The sequence below is a fragment of the Arvicanthis niloticus genome, chromosome 9, assembly GCF_011762505.2.
Source record: "Arvicanthis niloticus isolate mArvNil1 chromosome 9, mArvNil1.pat.X, whole genome shotgun sequence".
In the NCBI taxonomy this organism is placed as follows: domain Eukaryota; kingdom Metazoa; phylum Chordata; class Mammalia; order Rodentia; family Muridae; genus Arvicanthis; species Arvicanthis niloticus.
In genome coordinates, this window is record NC_047666.1 from 81,893,607 (window position 1) to 81,916,190 (window position 22,584).

General features: G+C 45.3%; 1 protein-coding gene across 3 annotated transcripts in view; it reads right to left on the reverse strand.

The window, feature by feature from the left end:
• Nucleotides 1–16,479: 16,479 nt before the first annotated feature.
• The window catches only part of Bcat1 (branched chain amino acid transaminase 1), a 71,550-nt gene continuing 65,445 nt past the window's right edge, over nt 16,480–22,584 (reverse strand). For all 3 annotated transcript variants that reach the window (XM_034511609.2, XM_034511608.2, XM_034511610.2), the window contains exon 11: nt 16,480–20,466. In XM_034511609.2, coding sequence (XP_034367500.1) covers nt 20,425–20,466 — 42 coding nt within the window. In that variant the 3' untranslated portion in view covers nt 16,480–20,424. The remainder of the gene's footprint in view (nt 20,467–22,584) is intronic.

The following is a 22,584-nucleotide window of genomic DNA, read 5'->3' on the forward strand; positions in this document are numbered from 1 at the left end:
AGATTCACGATGTCTCTGATTATCAGGCAGTCATTAACCTTTGCAGAGAGGACGTTCCTTGATAAACTTGGTGGAAGAATATTTCCCGAAGGAAGAACATGAAGTAAAAAATATATTTTTTATACAAACAAGTTTCACATCCAGCAGCTGTCAACACTCAGGGAGGCCACGTCCTTCTGGCTCTGTCCCAGGGACAGGACCATGTCACACCGTCCCTTCCATGACCATTCGGGGCTTGGCATTTAACAAAACCTCCAACCCTGCTTTGTCATAAACCAGCTAGTCCTAAAATTCTTCTCTGCCTCAAAGCCTTAGATCCTGATGTGTCCTGATTCAAGGTTCCTAGGAGTCCCAGAGGGAAGGGGACACAATTCCTCAGACAGTAGAGGGTGTTGGTGTAGAGCTGAACCATCTGTAAATCACCCCCAATAAAAAAGAGAAATTAAGCCCCAGAAGTCACTAAATTTCCACTCCGTAGTTTCCCAAAATTTTTTCCCACAGGTAGTGACATCAAATTCCTTTTCCTAGGCTGGTATAGAGGAGGCTAGCCCAGGCCGCTGTCTTCACGCTCATCCTTGTAACTCTCAGAAGAGCTCTTCCTCCAAGGCACATCTTCTTTCTATCCCTTTGCATGCAAATGTAACAACTAATACAGAGAAATTCCTCGTTGCATGTTGACTCAATGGAATTATTTCAGTAAAATTTGAGCCTGTGGGGTCAACCTGGATGTTGATAGCAGTACAAGCTACTTGCTTGGGTTGCAGTTTGATTTGTATTTTTATGGATTTAAATTTATAGTTTGGAGAGGTTGCGTACGCAGTTTCAATTTCCATCACCCATAAACAGGCATGGTAGCTCACACCTGTGATCCCAGCACTTGGAAGATAAAGGAAGAAGTTCAGGGCCATTCTTCCTTCAAACAAATAAAAGAAAAGAAAGCACCACAAGGCACAATGTGAAACCTGAGCCCTCACATCCTTATGCTGAGCCCTTAATAACTTTAGCTAGCAATGCACATCAAGACTGGCTCATCGGCAAAGCAATAACACAACAGGATTGCATGAGTACCTGCCAATGAAAGAGACTTCAGAGGGCAGAGGCGGTAACAGAATTAACATGTGTCTTAGTCAGGGTTTCTATTCCTGCACAAAACATCATGACCAAGAAGCAAGTTGGAGAGGAAAGGGTTTATTCAACTTATACTTCCACGTTGCTGTTCAACATAAAAGGAAGTCAGGACTGGAACTCACACAGGGCAGAAACTTGGAGGCAGGAGCTGATGCAGAGGCTATGGAGGGATGCTGCTTACTGGCTTGCTTCCCCTGGCTTGCTCTGCTTGCTTTCTTATAGAACCCAAGACTATGAGCCCAGCGATGGCACCATTCACAATGGGACCTCCCCAACCCTTGATCACTAATTGAGAAAATGCCTTACAGTTGGATCTCATGGAGGCATTTCCTCAAGGAAGGCTCCTTTCTCTGTGATAACTTCAGCTTGTGTCAAGTTGACATACAAAACCAGCCAGTACAACATGTTTCTTCTGCTTATTTTTTTAAACCTCAAACATCTTCGAAAATAAAATTATATTAATTTTAAAATACTTAAACCAATGGCTCCTTCAGCCAAATCTAGCACTAAGAAGCCAACACTGTCAGCTTGGGAAATCTGAACTCAGGGGGCCCTGGAGATGGGGGCTTCCTCCCGCATCTTTCTGGGTAGATCCACAGCAGCTGAACAGAATCAAGATGGAGAATGTGAAGTGTCCATCATTCTGGCCAACCCCAGGCCCTATGTCTCACCCCTACTGTGAAACCTTAAATGTCAAAACATTCTTCAAGAATTTCAGCAGAACTTTTTTCTACATCCTTTTTGGTAGATCTAGAAGAAATTTTTGTTACTGGATTAACACATGTGTATATGTGAGTGTGTGTGTAAGTGTGTGTGAGAGAGTGTGCATGTTTGTTTCCCTGTGAAAAAAACACAAAGAGAATGTGGTATATAATTTTTACCACAAGCAACATAATTATTTATGACACTCTGTGAATATGCTTTTGGCCTATAGGCACTCCAATTGTCCCACTGTTCGATTAGCAGGTAATTAAAAGGATGTAGTACATGTACTTTTTGCCCCTTCCCTTCCTAACGGAGTGTGACGACATGAGAACGAAAAGCACATTAGCAACTGGCGCTTCTCCGGAGATCGACCCATCTTCCCTCTTGGTTCCAGTCTCAGGTGTGTCTTGAGATATCCCAGAGTTCTGTTGTCCAGCTGCTCGGCTGCATATGGTGAATCACGGGTGAAATATTTTTTAAGCATAATCAAGGAGCAAATCCTGCTAACAGATAACTGTGCAGGAAGACCCATTTACAGATACTCTGATCTGTAACTTCGATAGTAGTAACTCAAGTTCCAGAGGATGGAATGCCCTCTTCTGCCCGCTTTGGCTCTGCGAAACTGTGAGGTGCTTAGATGCAGTCAAGACAATCATAGCATGAAATAAAAATAGATAAAAGGACTGGGAGATATATATATTTGTGTGTGTATATACACTTATATGCATGTGTGTGTATGCATATATATATATATATATATATATATATATATATATATATATATATATATATGCATACACACACATCAGCATATAATCAAGTCCCAGGTCCTATTCCAATACCTTTTTTAAAAAATGAAAGGTGAGGCGTTGTTGTTTCCTTTTTAAAAAAAATGAAATGTGTAGGGTTGTGTATATAACTCATAACAGAATCTTCTTGAGATTAGACAACGTCTGAGTTACTTTCCTGTTTCTGTGAGAAAACACAAGGACAAAGGCAACTTACTTATCAGGCTTATGGCTCCAGAGGGTTAGAGCCCCGGGTGGCAGAGTGGAGGTAGCAGGTGGCAGACATCGAAACTGAAGCTGGATGTTCTGGCTCATAACTTGAACCTCACACACAAAGAGGGACCAGAAGCAGGTTGCCGTTGAGTTCTCAGAGCCCGCCTCAGTGACATACTTCCGGCAGCAAGGCCACGCCTCCCAAACCTTCCCAAACAGCCCGCTAACTGGCAACCAGAGATTTAAATGCTGGACCCTGGAGGGATACCTCATTCAAACCACCACAGATGGTCGACATCAGATACACACACACACCACACCATGAGCACCTTCTAAGCAACTGAGCTCTTAAGAGAACTTAAGACAGAAACAAACAACAACAAAGTTACAGAAAGGCAACGTGAGTCCAAGAGCAGACATGCAGACTTCTCTAAGTTTCCGGGCTTGGAACAGAAAGGAGCTTTGGGGGTCAGGGCTCTGGTTAGTGAGGCTCCTTTCTCCGAGCGGTTGCTTTGTTCACGTGTTGGGGACAGAGGCTCAAATTCAGAATTCTCAACTCCAAATTGAGGGCTTTCTTGAGACAATCTCTCCCTGCCTCTCTTTGTCTCTGTCCCTCTCTGTGTCTGTCTCTGCTGTCTCTCTCTCTCTCCCTCTCTCTGTCTGTCTCTGCCTCCCTCTCCCTCTCCCCCTCCCCCTCCCTCTGTATGAAATTGAGACAAACTGAAGAAAGTACCTTAGACCAAAAATAAGAGGGAGGTGGATGCTGGAGAGATGGCTCAGGGGTTAAAAGCAGTTGCTATTCTTGCAAAGGACCTGGTTTCAATTTTCAGCATCCACATGGCAGATCACTCAGAGAATCCAAATCCCTCTACTGGCCTCCTCATGCACAGGCAAACAAGTAGTGTTCAGACACACGTGCCAGCAAAACACATACACATGTAACAAGGGGGGCACAGAGGCAATCATGGGGGATGAAAAAGAGAAGACACATGGTAGTTACCATTGAAACCAGTCAGCTAAGCATGAACAATCTGAAAAACATGCATCCAAGCCAGAAGTGTAAAGGGAGCATGGCTTGGAAGGTCTGTGTCTCCCTGTGTGTACCAAAGTGCCCTGTGGAGTTCCCAGGTCTGAAGTGAAGAAACTACTCTAGTTTGCTTTTCTGTTTCTGTGACAAAACACTGACCAAAAGCGTCTTGGAGAGGGAAGTTCCTTTGGCTTGCACATTCCAGTCACTGAAGTCATCAAAGAAATCAGGCAGGAGCAGAGGCAAGAGCCACAGAGTAACGGTGTTCTTGGGCTTGCTCAGCTTGTTTCCATACGTAACCCCAAACCACCTGCTCAGAGCTGGCACTGCCCACACCAGTCATCAATCAAGAAAAGGCTATACAGACCAGCCAGTTCTATTGAGGCAACATCTCAACCGAGGACCCTTCTTCCCAGGTGAGGCTAGTTTATGTCAAGTTGGCAACAAACAGATCTGGACAGGAGAGCAGAGCACTTGGAGAAGCTTAAGACAGGAAACAAAACCTAAAGAAACTGAAGCAGAGAATTTCGTCAGGAGCCAGGAGAGGGCAAAAGGAATATTGACAGCTGCTTAATAACATCATGCCGTGTGGAAGGAAGTCGTCCAAGGGAGGCTTGGTGCTTCTCAGTTTGGAGGCGTCAGACCATAGCTGGATTTAGGGTTATTTGTTGAGTCGTGGGAAAGAGCATGGTGTCCTGAACTGGCTGGCAGTGCCTCTTGCTCTGGTGGGGGTCCTGCTGTCTGCTGGCTCGGCTGCAGCCCAGCTAGTGTGAGAATCACTGCTGACTTGTAGTAGGACAGGGAGATCTGCGCTCAGCTGCAGGGCTGTGGAGGTGGCTAAGTGGTTCTCTTTCTTTAAAAAGAGTGCTTGCTTCACAAGCACAAGGACCTAAGTTTGGTCCCCAGAACCCACGTGAAAAGCTATGGGGCTGGAGGGATGGCTCAGAGGTTAAGAGCAGGGTGCACCAGTGCAGAGGAGCTAAGTTCAATTCCCAACATATATATTGGGCAGCTCATAATTGCCTGGAATTCCAAATCCAGAATGATCTGACACCTCTGGCCTGTGTGGACACCTGCACTCACCTGCACACATGCCACACATAACTTTAAAATATTAAAAATACATTTTAAAGAAAACAGACATAGTGGCACATTCTTGTTACCCAGCACTGTGCAGACAGAGATGGCCAGATTCCTGAGATTCACTGGCCAGCCAGCCCAGCCAGACAGTGAGCTGCACCCAGTGAGAGATCTGCCTCCTAAAATAGGAATAAGATACCCAACTTCGTCCTCTGGCTTCCATATGCACAAATACACACATGCATCCTCACCCACACATGGCCCATTTTCCCCAACAAACATGTACACACACACACACACACACACACACACACACACAGAGACATCTCTCACACACAGTCACACACATGTACACTCACACAATTAACAAATACATACACACAAAAACACACACATCTCACATGCAGTCACACACACGCACACATATTCACAAATACATACATACCCACACACACATGTACACACACATTCACAAATACATACATACCCACACACACATGTACACACACATTCACAAATACATACATACCCACACACACATGTACACACACATTCACAAATACATACACACACACACATGTACACTCACACAATTCACAAATGCATACACACACATCTCTCACAGTCACACAGACATGTACACTCACATGCATTCACAAATACATATACACTCGCACACACACATCACGCGCCTCACACCTGCCCTCACTCAGCCTCAGTTCAGTTCTAAGAAAGCTGCAGCTCTGTTCCTGGAGGAAGTTGGCTCTCGGGGTTGGGCTGACCCTTGGAGGGCTCGGGTCCCTCGACATGTTCTCAGCCAGCCAGCTGCCATTGGCAGAGTCCTTGCCTGACCACGTGACTGTAAGGGGGAGCACTCACCAGGGATGAGGTCCAAGAGACAGCCTGGCTGCAGCTTGGCTGAGAGCCTTGTTGATCTTTCTAATTGTGTAGCTATGCCCTCAGGACTAAATAATGTGTAGGAATTCACTAATTAAGAGCTCCTGTAATTTCCTGTGGTAATGGACCACCATGATGTCTTCCTCACAGGAGACCCAGATGAGAAGGAAGTGCCAGGAAAATGCTCGTAAGGAAGGCTAGCCATTTAAGGAAACATTCGCAACCAGAGCCCAGGGCCCCTCCGAAATGCTCTAATGTGAGCCTATTCCATAGCAGAACGCATTGTTCTATTTTACTGCTATGAAGTGTGCTACATACATACGTGTGCACATGTATGTGCATTTAAAAGCCAGAGGCTGACCTTTGGTGTCCCTTTGGTCACTCTGCACTGTATTTTTGAGGCAGGGTCTCTCACTGAACCTGGTGCTTAGAGACTGGCTAGACTCCCTGGCCAGAGAACCCCCAAGGATCCTCCCGTCTCCATCTCCCCAGAACCAGCCATACAGACACATGCACTGTGCTTTAATATCCACATGGGTGCAGGGGATCTGAACTCGGGTCCTTATGCTTCTGCAACAAGACTTTACCCACAGAGCGAGCCATCTCCCCTGCCCTTTATTGGTAAGATCATTTCTGCAAATGGCGTGGTTGCTAAGCGTGCTGTGGCTCTGATGCCGAGCAGCTTCAAGATGAGTGCCTTTGGACTAAACACACAGAGAAAGCATCTCTCTGGGATGAGAGTTCTGATGCGGTAGGCCTGTGAGGGCTCTTAGAGGTCACACTTTTATTTCCAAGAGCATGCAGGGGTTTCTACTGTTACCAGTCTGCTAGCAAAGCCATGCATGGCAAGGGTTTAAATCACTTCAAAACCAATCCAGCAGGTGTAATTTTTAGATTGTAAAAGATACCCTCTAAAAAAAAATTAAATTAAATTAAATTAAACCCACACACCAGGAAGCTAGAATGATTTTCAAAGCTAAATGGTTCTGTCTTTTTGGGCCAAGTAGGAGCTCTCGCAAGCTGAGGCTTCGAGGGGAAATTGGCAGGACACCGCAGTGAAGACCAGAGCCAGGCCAGCCCAGAGGAGGCAGCCCAAATCACCATGGGCAAAGTGCTGTGGTAAATCCAGGGCGAATCAGCCATTTTCAGAATCTGAGTTAAAGACTGGCTGGTGGAGTCCAAGACAATCATAATGAAGCGGGAGGCAGTGATCTTGTTCCAAAAGTGTTGATCTAGAGAGAAGCTGGACCCATAATCTGTGTGGGAATAGAAAGCTCCAGACTTGAAAAGGTGGTGGTCCTGGCCAAAACTAAGCTGCAGCTCTGGGCACCGCATCCACTATAAAGAGCTGTACTCGAGTGGAAATCCTGTCCGTGAGCACAGACAGGCCTACACGTGAAGGGTCAGGAAGAAAGCTCTCATTCCGAGTGATCCAGGGATTTGTCCAGGAGATGCCAGATGCTGGATTTTCGCCTCAAAGCTAATTCCCAGCTCATAATTCTCAGCTGCTCCTTTCCTATCAGGCCTGTTTCCAGTGAACTCTCTAAGAGGGCGAAAAGGAACCTGCAAGCCAGGGCTGCAACACTCGGCACACATTGTTCTGCAAGAACAAAGGCATGGAGCCAGCAAGTGTCAAACCAGACAAAAGCCACCATGCTAGGAGCTCAAATGGAGCCCTTGTCTGTGATTTCAGGTGTGGTGATCTGAATGGAAATGGCCCCCATAGACTCAAAGGGAGTGAGTGGCACTATTAGGAGGTGTGGCCTTGTTGGAGTAGGTGTGGACTTGGTGTGTTACTGGGGGTGAGCCTTGAGGTTTCAGATGCTCAAGCTAGGCCCAGAGTCTCTCTTCCTGCTGCCTGAAGATCCCCGTGTAGAAGTCTCAGCTCTATCTTCTCCAGCACTGTGTCTGCCCACACACCGCCATGCTTCCTGCTGTGACAATAATGTGATAATCCTCTGGACTGTAAGCCACCCCCAATTAAATGTTTTCTTTATAAGCGTTGCTGTGGTCATGGTGTCTCTTCACCGCAATAAAAACCCTAACCAAGACAGAAGAATTTTGTTCAGGAAGGATAGAAAACTGAATTATACAAAATCTCTTGAGAAATTGCTAGTCTAGTGGGAGAGCCAAAGAGTAACATAAACAATTACCAGTATATGCAGTCATGGTAACCCAAAACACCAGAAAGAGAAAGAATCTTAATAGATGAGAAATGTAAAAATAAAATTACCTGCAGACTTCGAGAGCTGACTTCAGACATTTAAATAGATCAGCAAGAAAGAACAGGAACAGGAAGGAGGTGTAGCCCATTTGGTAGCGTCCTTCCCTGGCTCCTGAGTGCAACACACACAAGGTGTGATGGTTCACACCTGTAATCCTAGCACTTGGGAGTGGGAGGCAAGGAGATCAGAATTTTAAGGTCACCATCAGCTACTTGTATGAGGTCAGATTGGGTTACCTGAGACTATACCACAAAACAACAGCAAAAGTTTGTTAAGAAGGGACAGGGTTCAGAGAGATGGTTCAGTGGTCAAGCACTTGCAGAAGACCCTTGTTCAGTTCCTAGCACCTGGATGGCAGCTAACAACCAGTCACTACATTTCCCAGGGATCTGATGCCCTCTTCTGGCCTCTATGGTGCACATGCATACATAACATAGAATGTTATATATATACACATACATACATATATACATACATATATACACATACACACATGTACATATGCATACTTATGTCCACATACATACTTATATACATATGTATGTACAATTATGCATATATACATGCATGTTTATATACATACATATGTGGGGGGAGCCGACAGAAGGCGGCTATCATCCTTGCAGCCATCTTGAGCTGTATACCCTGACAAGAGATTTGATTCAATAGCCTACAACAGCTGAGCACACTCTGATAACATCTTGCTTTAGATACCCAGGATCTTCCCTTGGGTGTGTGAGACTTAAAGCTGTGATTTAGAGCGAGACTTAAGGGTGTGACGTAGAGATCAGATTTAGAGACAAGGCCTAAGGGCATGACTTAAAGGCATGACTTAGAGGCATGGCTTAGAAGTGAGACATATAAAAGGTGAGAGGCAGACAGAAACAAGCAACAGATTATTAGGCACTCGAGAGTACAACTTGGAACTAGGAATTAGGTTAGAGAGTACAACTTGGAATACAACTTGGAGTAGGAATTAGGCATTGAGAAAGAAAGCACTTGGACTAGAGAACTCGGAAGAAGAATTATTAAGTATTAGACATTAGGCACTTAGCACTTGGAAGAAGTAACTTGGAACTTGGAGGCACTAGGGAGTAGGAAATAGGGACTAGGAACTCAAGACTTGGGACTTGGACTAGGAAGAGAGACTGAAGAATAAACAGGATTGAATCACACTCTGTTTGGTCTCCATTCCTCCATGTCCGTCCTCACTCTCTCTCTTGCTGAACCCCGACCCGTGGACTAGAGCAGCCTGGGGCAGTGCAGGCTCTAACAGCTTAGCCTCCAAGGCTTTTGACAGAGCAGTCCCCAACATGTGTGCATGCATACATATATACATATATGCATACATATATACATAATACATACACAAATACATACATTACTTACATATACACACATATATACATACACTTACATGCATACACACATATATACACACATACATACATTCACACATAGACAGACAGATAGACAGACAGACAAAAGTGAGTAACTGGGCAAGACTAAGAATGACAAGTCCAAACATTGATGATGCCGTCCTCTGACCTCCTAAATTGAGTCTGACAGAAACAGCAGCAAGCATGGAATTGGACCTGGGCTTTACACTGCGTGAGTACAGCAGGTTTCAGAGGAACCACAGTGGTCCCTTAGTCTGTGGATTTAGTTATGACATGAGATGAGCTTTTATCATGAAAGTGGCTGCTTACTTGATAATGTCCTCCTACCCCCCCCAGTTACACACACACACACACACACACACACACACACAAATACACACACACAAATACACACACACAAATACATACACATAAATACACACACACAAATACACACACAAATATACACACACAGGCACACACACAAATACACACTCACAGGCACACATATATACATACATGCATGTATATGCACAGGCACACACACATATATGCACCCCATAACCTTTCCACCCAATGTTTAAATATTTTTGGATACATATACATTCTTAAGACATTGTATTCTGGCTAACAATAATTTAAGGGGCTTTTTGTAACCCAGCCCTCAAAACCACTTTCCTCCCAGGTGCTTGTGCCTGCTTATATGACATCATCATCCCTCTTTAGGGGAGCACAGGAATACTAAGGGCTTTAGAACTCTTGTTTCTCTTAGGTACTATCTGCCATTAGTAAACTAGCTGAGGTACCTTAGCTGACTAGCAGTGTTCTGAACCAGGGGGCCTGGATCAAGAGGAGAAAACACTCTACATGTGTTCCTTCCTGAGGGGAAAATCCTCAGCAGAGGTGACAATGTCATCAGTCACTGGATCAGCCTGGGTTCCTAAGACACAGTTGGAAGGAGGATTAGTCCATGGCCTGCATATCTGTATCAGTTTAGACACTGAGTTTAAGGAATTCAATTAGCTCATGACTTGGGACAGACAACAACTTTTGGGATAGCCCCTGTTCCAGTTGTTCAAGACCTACATGAAGACCAAGCTGTACATATGTGTGAGGAGGAGGCCTAGGTTCAACCCATGTATGGTTTTTTGGTTGGTAGTTCAATCTCTGGGAGCTCCAAGGGTCCAGGTTAGTTGGCTCTGCTGGTCTTCAGTGGAGTTTCTATCCCCTTTGGAGCTCACAATCCTTCCTCCTACTCTTCCATACGACTCCCCAGTCTTCATCCACAGCAACATTCCCTATGCAGTCAGGTCCGCCAGCCTAGGGATATACCGCCCACAGTGGACCAGGCCCACCTACATCTGTTAGCATTTTTTTAATGCCCCACAGACAAGTCCAAAGGCCAATCTTGGATTCCAGTCAGTTCTTTAATTGAGGGACCCTCTTCCCAGAGGTCAAGACCACAGCTGAAGCTAACTATAAAGCAAGCCACAGTCAAAATTAACCATCAGATGGGGAACCTGACAAGCGGAAATTCGGACATGTGACGACATTGTCTTGAGTCAATGATCTGCAGCAGACATCAAGCAGGCTGGAAATCTCTGGAGGAATTTTCTGTTAAAACCTAAGGGTCAAGTTCCTAGGAAACCTGGCTGTGTCCTTAGGGTCTCGACTGATGGGGTGAGGTCTATCTAACAGAGGGCCATCTCTTGTCCTCAGAGCTCACTGATCCAAAAAGCCATCACATATGGAAGATGCTGCCACCACCTCGGCATCCAAGGTCTGCAATATCACAGCCTTACAGACACACAGACGTGGACACGTAGAAAGTCACGTGGAGCACAGAACTTGTCTGGCCGTTTCCCACTCCGATCTCTATCTCTGCTGCTCACTGATTAAGGAATGAACTCAACCACAAGGTCAGCCAATGGCTCTCGGCCATTCTTTTCATTATTAACCACCTGCATGTTAGGTTGTTTCCTTCCATCTCACAAGATGCCAGAGATTAAAGCCTGAATCACCTGTTTCCCACGGTGAAGGAACCTTGAATGAGAAATATTCACTATGTGATATTACTACGCTTAAACTCAGTGTAGCCATTTTTAAACAGTTCAGCTTGGAAAATCAGTGTATGGAATAGATTTGTTAAGAACGGAATGGTAGGGAGCGTAGAGATGGCACAGTGGTTAGCATCTGCTGCTCTTGCAGAGGACCCTGGTGCAATTCCAAACACGTAAAGGGCTGCTCACATCCATCAGTGACTCGGCAAGGGAATCCTTGCCTGTGGTCTTCCAGCCTGTGGGCCCTACACGCACATGGTGTGGACATGTATGCAGGCAAAACACCCAGACACATAAAATAAAAATGAGTATTTTTTTTCTGAGACAGGGTTTCTGTGTGTAGCCCTGGCTGTCCTGGAACTCACTCTGTATGGAACTCACTCTGTAGACCAGGCTGGCCTCAAACTCAGAAATCCACCTGCCTCTGCCTCCCGAATGCTAGGATTAAAAAATGAATATTTAAAAACATGAAAAATTGGAAAGATTTTTTTTATTGCATTTTCAAAACCTCCAGTAATTATAGCTTTGGGGGAGATGGAGATTAGCCATGTTTTGTTTTTTGGTTTTGTTTGTTTGTTTGTTTGTTTTTTGACATAGCTAGAAAGCCAAGCAATGGTTACTTTATGGAAAAACTACCCCAACCCGAGAATGAGTTTCCTGGCTTCAGGATGCGAATTTGCCTCTTGTCAACACTCTAAATGAAGTCAGGCTGTACAAGAAGTCATTGTGACAGGAGGCAGAGGTCACATGTCTTATGCGGAACCAGACCCTTGATTAGAATATGCTTCAAATCACATTGGATCAGCCTCGTAGAAAAATTCATTACAAAAACTGGAGACCCCCTTCTTGTTCTCTGTGCCTCCTACTAAGTCAACACAAAGAGACACTTTGAGCCCTGGGAGGAGATGTCTGTCTCTTCTTGTCTGTCACATCAGTGTCTGCAAATATGTCACCACCCTCAGCAATGTCAGGTCTCCCTTTGTCATTCTTGTGGAAGTGCAGCACTGACATCCTCAGGAGGACAGTGACCTTCCCAGTGCCACGTGCTTCTCCCTCCTTCACTCTTCTGTCAGTGCCTGGGTACTGAACCCAGGACCTTGGTCATTCTTGTCAAGTGTTCTACCACTAGGTTCCATCCCCAACACGTGCATGTAACTCTGACAGAGCTCTTACCAGGGGCCAAGATCTTCACAGGTTGACAATGTGTAGAGAGGTCACTCAACACACAGACACATATAGGTTCAAATTTTCAATTTATGACAGTTCTTTAGAAGAAAATAAAAAGCATTGATTTTTGCTATACTTACGTTGATTTGAGTAAACCACAGGAATGTGTATGTGGAGCTGAAGAGATGGCTCAGGGATTAAGAGCACTAGGTCCTCTTCCAGAGGACCTGGGTTCAACTCCCAGCACCCACATGGCAGCTCAGACTAGTCAAATTCTAGTCCTAGGAGTCCCAATGGCTTCCATGGGTGTCAAGCACACTCATGGTTCACAGACACACATACAGGGCATCAAGCACATGCCTGGTGCACAGACACATACAGGGCATCAGGCACACTCATGGTGCACAGACACACATACAGGGATGGTACACAGACACACATGCACAAAAAACACCCATACACATAAAATAATTCCTTAAGTGCATATGTAACAGGTGCATTTGGACAAGCGTTCGTGACCAGCCAGATGGCTGCAGAGAGCTCTATGATGGGGAGAACTCCTGGATGCTTGTTTGGATCCTGCTACAGAGAAATAGGATGTCTTCACTCAGCAAGCTTCTTCCTTTTCTGTGTCCAAGAGCACAGCCTGTGAGACACTGCCACCCAGACCCAGGGCAGGCGCTCTCCCTTCAGAGTCATCTCTAAACAAGCCTCAGACACCTAGGCTGGGTTTTGAAAGTGACCATTGCAGCTACCCTTTTCCTGTGCAACTCTGATAGACAGGAACAGAACACTGTAGAGGAGGGAGGGGCTGCTTTAATGTGCCTGTGTTGGGGTTGGTGAGGGCATCCTGTGGCACACAGAGGTCAGAGGAAAACTTATGGGAGACAGTTCTTTCCCTCAACCAGGTCAGTCCTGGGGATGGAATTTAGGTCATCAGGCTGGGTGGCCAGCACCTTTACCTCAATCCCCAGCCCCCAGCCATCTCACCAGCCCAGGATGACTTTTAAATGCCTATTTTATTTCTTGTTCAAACGTTTGAGATAGAGACATCTAGACTCTCTCTGGTTGTGTGTTTTCAGGTCTCTGGTGCCCTAAATCCTCAGCTTCTTGGTGCTGCTGTGGTTTAAAGACATAAATGCCATTTGCCACAGTCACTGACCCGAGACCTTCAGACACAATAAAAAACGGCAATAAAGCATTCCAGCTTCACGCACGTGACCACGCAGTTTCACGACACTAGACAAACGGTATGTTTTCAGCTGTTTTATTGGCAACAGAAAAGTGTACATAATCTGAAGAGCCTGCCAACAGTGAAGAATTTCTCTACTGCCAGCAGAACACCACCACCGTGGGTCCTTAACACAAACGGTGCTTCACACGAGATGACTGTGGTGCAAAGAAGCCATTTTCCAGTGCTTAATTGTGCTTCTACAAACCCTTGGGAGAATGAGGTAGTTTCCTTTACCCAGTGAACGCCCACACCACTCTGCTTACACTGTGATTCTTTAAAGCCCTTCAAGACCTTCCAAACATCTTCCGTGAAAGCCAGGCCTGTACACAGCATCTTTCTGTCTTCTTAACGACCAAGGAAGCAGGGCCTTGTGGTGACATGTCTTACCCAGTGCTGATGCAGGAGGGCTGGCTAAGACACTGCTGTGTACCTAAGTCTGCTCCCACCTGTAATCTCTGATGCTGAAACTTACATTACTTATCTGTTCTCAGGCACCAAGTCAAAGGGCACAGATCCTATACCTGTGTGACTCGGGCTTCCTCTGTGGTAGCTGTAGACACGCTGTAGGAAGCATTCCCTACTGGACATCACCAGAGAAGATCTGCAGGTGTGTGGGTTTGTGCAAACTGACAAGTTAATCCTGAGACCATCCTGCTGCACTACTGAGACTGAAGGTTGAATTCGCAGCCTCTTGCTTCAACCTTCTTAGTGTTTGGAGCTTACTAATTATGTTAGAAAGAGGGTATCTGTTGGTAGTCCAGGTTACACTAGAACTGAATCTGTAGCTCGGGCTGGCCTCGGACTCACAGCAATCCTCCTGCCTCATCTGCCCACGTGCTAGTGATTCAGCCCACGAGCTTTTGGGGATGTGATTTTAATCTATGGGGAAATGAAAGAAGCCCCATTGGTGTTCCTGGGAAAGGTGCCAGAGCCGTGGGGTCTGAAGAGAGATCTCCATCTCGTTCCCACCCCTTAGGAAGATTTCCACACCCTTATGAAACCAGCCAGAGGGAACAGCCACATGGCACACATCTTAGTTGTAAGCTACATAATCTCCAAAGCTGTTGCCCTGTATGTGCAATGGGACCAGTGGTGTACAGTTCTCCCGAGGAAGGAAAAAACAGACTATACATCGCTAATTATTTGGCTTTAGGGCTTTTCTGAAACTAAGAGTGCAATGACTGAAGACTAGATACAACAGAGCTCACACACCACGCTGTGGTGCTTTTCCAGACTGGACAATAGTAGTTAAAGGGCCTCCATGCAACACGACTTTTAGATTATAAACTCAAAGTTTAACTCTAGCATCTGGCGGGACTGGCCGCTGGGGTGACTCCCTGGCAACACCAACTATACTTGGCACCAGCCTTGAAGGCTGAGGATCCCGGGGCCCAGCAGAATAGAGGCCCCTGCAAAGAACATGAAAATAGTTTGCACCCCAAGACAGACCATCTCTTCTCTCCTCACCACTTCCATCCGTCCTCTTGTGTTCGTCCAGTGACAGGCACCCTGGGTCTTAACCGCATGACCATGTAGATGTCTGTCAATGCACTAGGCTTAAACTGACTCCCAGTCCCTGGTTTCCCTTAGCTCCTGGGATCTCAGTGCATGACATGAACTGAGCATGGTATCACTGGAGTTTAAAAGCTCCTACATCAGCCCCATCAGAGTATGAAAAGGACATCTTCAGGGGCTTGAAATCTCAAAACTCACACTCAGCAGTTCTAAGGCACACTTTGCCTCTATGATACATTTTGTGCTTTCCTTTTTATTCTATCTGAAAAAAACCTGGATCTCCCTGTATGGCTAACCTGGATCTCATTGTGTAGTCCAGGCTGGCCTCAAACTCAGAGATTTGCCTGAGTGCTGGGATTAAAGGTATGTGCCACTGCACCTGGCCAAAATCTCAAGTTCTTGTCACTTATGACACCCCCCCCCCCCGGTTGACTTCATGGAATTATTACCCACAAACGCTACCACAGTCTTCCTGGGCTTCATTACCAACCTTGTCAAATCACAGTCCAGAAGTCTTTTACTATGGAACCACACTTGATTCTACCTGGACCTTTAAAAGCAACTTTAAAAAGAACAAGAAGTGGAGGAAGAAGAAGAGGAAAGGGAGGAGGAAAACTTCTTTGTAATATCTTAAACTGCTTTTAGTTTTTATTCAAATCCTCAAACTGAAATTAGACCTGGTGCCCATTACTCCAACTATTGGAAAACTGAGGCAGGAAAATTGAAAATCTAAGGCCAGCCTAGGTTATAGAGTCTGCAAAACTGGTCATCAAAAATGAGATGATGTAATGAAATAAAAAGTGAAGAGGGCTGTGCAGCCCAATGGCAGAGTCCTTACGCAACATGCCAGAGGTACGTTCAATCCCAGAACCAAGGAAACAGAGACCTTCCACTGAAAACCATGGCGGGTGAACAGTACTCCAGTGGTATGGCTACCCCTCTCAGCTATGAGCTCCAGCAGCCCCACGCAGTAGACACGTTCCTATACCATCGTTTCCTTTGCCTCTTTCCAGTTAATCCTGCTTCCAGTTTACTGAGATGAACAAAGATGCAGACACGGGTGCCATGTTAGATGCCAACCTGATGGTGCTTCAGAAGAAGGTAGCAAATACAAGTGTAGATTAGACGGCAGACATGGCGGGCGAGTGACAGAAACCTGGTGGGGATCCACAGACGTGAGCGTGAACAGATCTTGGTTCTAACCTCCCAAGCAGCAGAAAAGAACAAAAACAGCAAGGATTTCCTTACAAAGATGGAGATGAACTGCGATGGCTGGGAGCTAGGCTTTCTCTGGTCCTCCTAGGTATCTATTAAACATCACTTTTATGTGTAAAGTTAGTTCAAGTTATCAGCCCACACTCTCCGTGAGGTAATGTTTACATGCTATTTATTTTCTATGTGAATGTCCCATTCCATTGTTGTCTGTGTGAGATGCACGGTGTGGATGCACAATCAGTGTGTACCAAACGAACACGAATCCTCATGCTCTATCCAGTAACATATACTAGGAAGAGTCTGAAACCCTTTGCCTCTTTGAGGGTAGAGATATGTGGAACCTAGAAAGCTAAACAAATTCTACCTGTGACAAAACGAAGTGACGGTTGCTACCGCGTGTCCATGAAATCGCTCACAGGCACCACTGTTTGTAACTACAGTGTCTGCATAAGACACTCATAAGAAATCGGCTTCCCAAGAAAGGGTTCATTGACCTTATTTGTGTCCAGACATGAAACACAGAATTTCTCATAGTCCTTGGAAGTACCATCCAAAGGAAACAAGCAACTGTGGTCTTCTGGGAGGCTTTCTGCCTCAGTCACAAGTTTTAAACAGAACAACACAATTTCATAAGGACAGCAGACTCTGTAGAATACAGAGCCAGGAAGGCAAACAAAAAAGTTACAGCTTCATACTTCAGCTAATTCCCTTAAGTGAAAGCACCGAATTGAAACAAAGTCTTTCCTACCCTTTTGTCTAGCCTATGCTCGTAGCTGTCTCCAGGAGCCCAGGCCACAAGGCCACATCTTTAGCTACATTATCACCAAGCGGCAAGTAACAAAATGATGCAGGGAGGATTTTATGCCAGCCTGACTGACACAGGCTCTCAACCTCTCACGGAGTGGACAGTACATCACTGCAGAGCTCGCTTCTCTTCTTGTAAGATGACTTTAGGTACACATGATGGGCACAGACTATGTCTGAGCATCACGTGAGTGCAGCTCCCCGTAAAGGTCAGAAGAGGGTGTCAGATCCTCTTGAACTGGAATTAAGACAGTTTTGAGCTGCTAGGTGGGTCAGAAGAAGTGAACCCCAGGGTGGCTACCAGAGCAGCAAGTGCTCTCACCACTGAGCCGTCTCCCAAGCATCTCTATAACTTGCTTCTTTCATCAGGAAAAAGCATGGCTCCCCAACAGTTTCTCAGCCACTTCCTCTGAATTTCTTTAAATACAGGCTGCCAGAAATCGCTCATTTGTTCGTTCTTTAGCACCCTTAGAATCCTCCATAGGTGACTCTAACAACCACATCGCATCAGCAAACCACCTTAGCCAAGGCTCAGCTTCTCTCTACTCCTGAACTCCTGGGTTTCACATGTGTTCTGAGGAAACGTGATTTGTCCATGAAAAGATGAAGCTATACAAAATACACGAATCAGGAGCTCCCAGGCCTGTTTAGTCCCATTTATACCCACTCGCATGTGACCTGCTGAATCTCATCTGATCAAGTCGATTAAACATTAAATAATTGCAGTCAATTATACAAATATCAGCAATAATATTAATTTGTTGATTGTGCCCGGCAGAGTTGCTTTCCATGTCCTTAACGCTATACTGCCTTGTGCCTTAAACAGTCAGTGTTGGGACAGTGAGTCTTGAAGAACAGGTAATTGCCTGGTTACAATTTCAACCTTCTTGCTGCGTTATATCCCTGCAATTAAACAAATTACAAACAGGGGGAAAAGAACTACAGATGTTCCTTTGATACCCATAAAGAAGTCATTGCAAAGGTCAGTTTCGTATTGTTACTTCAATAAGGATGGCAGACCGATCTCTGTAAAGATCAGTCCTCCGGTTTTTAAAAAGCATGTGCCTTTCCCTCCTTCTGTTTTAACTGAGCTAACAGGTTTTGACTTAGGAGGTCATAACATGTCCTTCCCCAGCCATCAAATGGGCCACTCTTAATTTAAAAGTGTAAAGTCTGAAGTGGACTCAGGGCACACAGGCACCTCCCTTCTCACAGGACTCAGTTTAGTCATCCTGTGCTTCTTAACACTGCTACACCTGCTAGTCTATCCTGGACCTAAAGATGAGGTCAAAGGGTACGGGAAAGCCAAAAGCATCTCAAGATGCTGCTACCTCACGGACACGCAGGAAGGACCCTGCAGGAAAAGATGGAGAACTGCTTGAGGACCCTCTCACGCAAGACTTCAGTCGCCAAAGAAAGGGCCCCTGGGACATATTTTACTATCTCCAGTCATGACCTTCTCCATTTTGTTTTACTGTTTCTGTCTAAAAAAACCGGACAGCTAAACATCTGGAATGACACTGAAGTGCTGTGTGTGGTTAAATGTTACACGTCTCAAAGACTGTCTTTAGTAAAGCCCTCCCCCTGGGGCTCTGGACACACCCAAGTTCCATCAGTAAGATGAAAGCTACCCGAAGCCAAGAAATCAAAGTACTGCAACTGAGAGTCGACCTTCGGAGGGTGACAGCTTTCTATCAAGACCTGACTTCCTCCTGGATAAACTGAGTCATGAGAGAACTCACTCACAGTTCCTAACCAAGAAGAACATGATCCGGGATTAGCGTTGTTACCAGCTAGGTGCTTATTCAATGCTCGTTTAAGAGAAGGGTTCAAAGTGTAGATTAAGATCCAAACCTGGAGTTTATCTCCCGACCTGCCCCTTTATTTGGCACTTAACAATGTATAGCATCTGTCATTTCCATGTGGTTGGTATTTCATCTTCCCAGGGCAATCACTTCAATTCCAACATAATCTTAAAACACAGGACAATTCTTCCAACGGACCTTGCTGTCTGGAGGAGTCCATGGAAAGACAGCCTGAGGTAAATACTGCTACATGCTGCCCAAATCAGGCACGGCTTCCGAAAGGGTTTCAGCATGGAGAGACAGAAGGTACACTTCTATGTTCATTCTCATAGTAAACATGTACTGAATACCTACTATGTGCTGAGCTTTGAGGATACAAAGATCTAGAAGGCACAGGGCCTCTCGTCTCATAGCAGCGCAGTGAGCAGCCAGTATCGGTGAGATTAGTGCAGGCCATAATACCAAGAAGGGACAGAGTCACCTTAACATGGGCTCAGGGACCTACAGAAGCATGGAGACAAGAAATCCAGGTGACCAAACTTTTGATTAAAAGACAAAAAAAAAAAAAAAAAAAAAAAAAAAAAATCAAAAAATCAAGGTAGGACACCTGTCAATCACCCCAGCATCCAGAAGGCTGAGTAAGACAGGAAGAATGCTCTGAGCCTGAGACCAGCCTGAGCAGACATTAGGGAATACCAGGCCAGAAGAGCTACATAGGGAACCCAAATCTGCCAATTAGAAACAAACAAAAAACTAAAGAACCTCACCAGCAAAGGTAACAAAGACCCCCCCGCTCTGAGGGTGCCCATAAGTCACAGGGAGGCCTCCTGGGACACTTCCTCAGCAGTCCTTCTAACACACAGATGTGTCATTGGTTGGGGAAACCTATTCTTCTACTAAGGATCTGGTACAGGGTGGGGAGAGACATTATTCATCAATATTATTATATCAATAATAATAAATCAAAATAATTTTCCAAGGAAAGGTACAGTAAGCAATTACTACCATGTTTACAGGTGACATTCAACACTGGTAATTTTCTGTGGCTCAAGGGAAAACCTTGCTTGGTAACACATGAACAGCGCAACTACAATGTGCAAAAACTAGTCACAGGTGGTCCCAGCTTGAGGGCCGGAGTCGGTCTTCTGTGGCACCCCGTCACTGATACTCTGAGCCTGTCCATCAGGGTAACTCGATTGTCCAGTCGCTCTCGACCCTTCCATACTAAAAACAAAAGCAAAAAATGTGTTTCAGTCAGGGCCAGCCTGGTCTACACAGTGAGACCCTGTCTCAAAAACAAACCCAATGGAAAAAAAAAATTGCTATAGAGATGAACACTGAAGGACAGCCACGCCCCTATAATACGACCAAATTGTTGGAGGTTCAGCAGAGTGAGGGACCTCATGAAACAAAGGAGATTTTTGAGGTGAGAGATGACCGGGAGTGGGAGCTGGGAGTGTAGGAGTGCAGAAACAAGACAGGCAGCACAGCACAGCACGGCCAAAACCCAGGAGTGCCTCTCCTGGTTGATTATAAAAAGAAGTGGGGGAGGGGGAAACAACAACCTTGTATTGGGCTTTGCAGGAGGTATTTGTTCACTAAGCACCCAGGGATCAATGTGGATAATTAGCTACACCGGACAGGTATTTATCCTAATATTCAGAAGTACAGAAGTCTACACATCTGAGGTTTCAGAAATTCCCCCTGGGTCATATTGGCAAGAGTTGCTTGGGTTTTGCTTTTTTTTTTTTTTTTTTTTTTTTTTTGTGGTTTTTTTACTCTTGTCTTTAATTTTGTGGAACACTTTGTAAGGAAACATCATGTTTCCATGTAACGCCCAAACAGATCAAATGTCAAACATGATGTAACATCGTACTTCTTTTTCTCCCCCTCAGTAATTACTAAAATTATTTTTCTTGGAAACAGACAAGCTAGTCGCTTGGCTAACAGCACCAATTTGCCATCTTGTAAGAGGATAATTTGGAGACTTGAGGACACAAGCATAAAATAATTGAGGGAAAAGGATGTGGTTTTGATTATGGATGGGAGGCCCTGTTGCTTAACACGTTGGGGTACACAGGGTGCATGCGCTACGTGACAGAGTCATCTCTGATCTCCTGTGCCTGCGGTTACAACCTTTGTCTTTGATCCCTATGGATTCTGAGTGGACCTGGGGGGGCTAGTTTGGTTTGTTTTTAAAGACAGGCTCACTTGTAGCCTAGGCTAGCCTCAGACTCACAGTTTGTGATGACTGTGAACTTCCGATCCCCCCCCCCCCCGCCGCCCCCCAAGTGCTGAATTACCAGCATGCACCTGCAACAGAAAACACACTACTAGCCAGGCTGCTTCCCCGGGCCTGATGTGGATTTAGTGTCACCATCACTAAAGCACATTAAGTCAAGAGGGGAACGTTTTGGTTTTCTCAACTGTTCTACCACATGTGACTTTTCTTTATTTTTCTTTTTTCCATTGTGTGTTGCACATTGTGTGTGGGCGTGTCTACATGTGTGTGGGCATGTGCATTTGTAGATGCATATATGTGCACGTGTGTGGAAAGTCCTAAGGTTGATGCTCTTCTTCCTTATTCTCAGAGATAGGGTCACTCAATCCATCCCAGAGCTCATGGATATGGCTGGTCTTCCTAGCCAGCTTGCTCTGGGGAATCCCCTGGCTCTCTTTCAGAAGCTGGAATTACCAGGTGAATTGTCATGCCATGCAGCGTTTACATAGGATCCTGGGGACCTGAATTCTGTGGGTGACAAGCATTTAAACATTCATCCCCTTGTGCATCTTTTCTATTTCAACCTTTAAGAACAAAACAAACAAACAACAAGAAACAGGCCTCACTATATAGCCCTGGTGAACCTGAACTCCCTATGTAGACCAGGCTGGCCTTGAACTCAGAGATCCCCTGCCCATCCCTCCAAAGTGCTGGGATTAAAGGTGTGCTGGATCCACTTCACTAACTTTCTTATGAAAGCAGCACACTGGTGTAAAACAATAAACAACAGATTCTCTTTCCTTCTTTATTAGTTATTAGTTTTGGCTTTTGGAGACAGGTTTCATATAGCCCAGGCTAGCTCAAAAGTTCATTTAGCAGAGGGTGGCCTCTGGTCCTCCCAAGCTCCAGATGTAATGAGATTACAAATGTGACCAGCAGTCAGTGTGTGAAAGGCTGGGGATTGACCCCCAAGACTTTGTGCCCAAGGACACAAAGCAAAGACTCTACAGCTGAGCTCTGTCCCCAGACTGAGAAACTCGTGAGAGAAAAGCAGATGGCTTATTATATACAAAAAGCAGATAACAAAATTATGTTTAATTACAACTGTCTTGTTGGGAAAT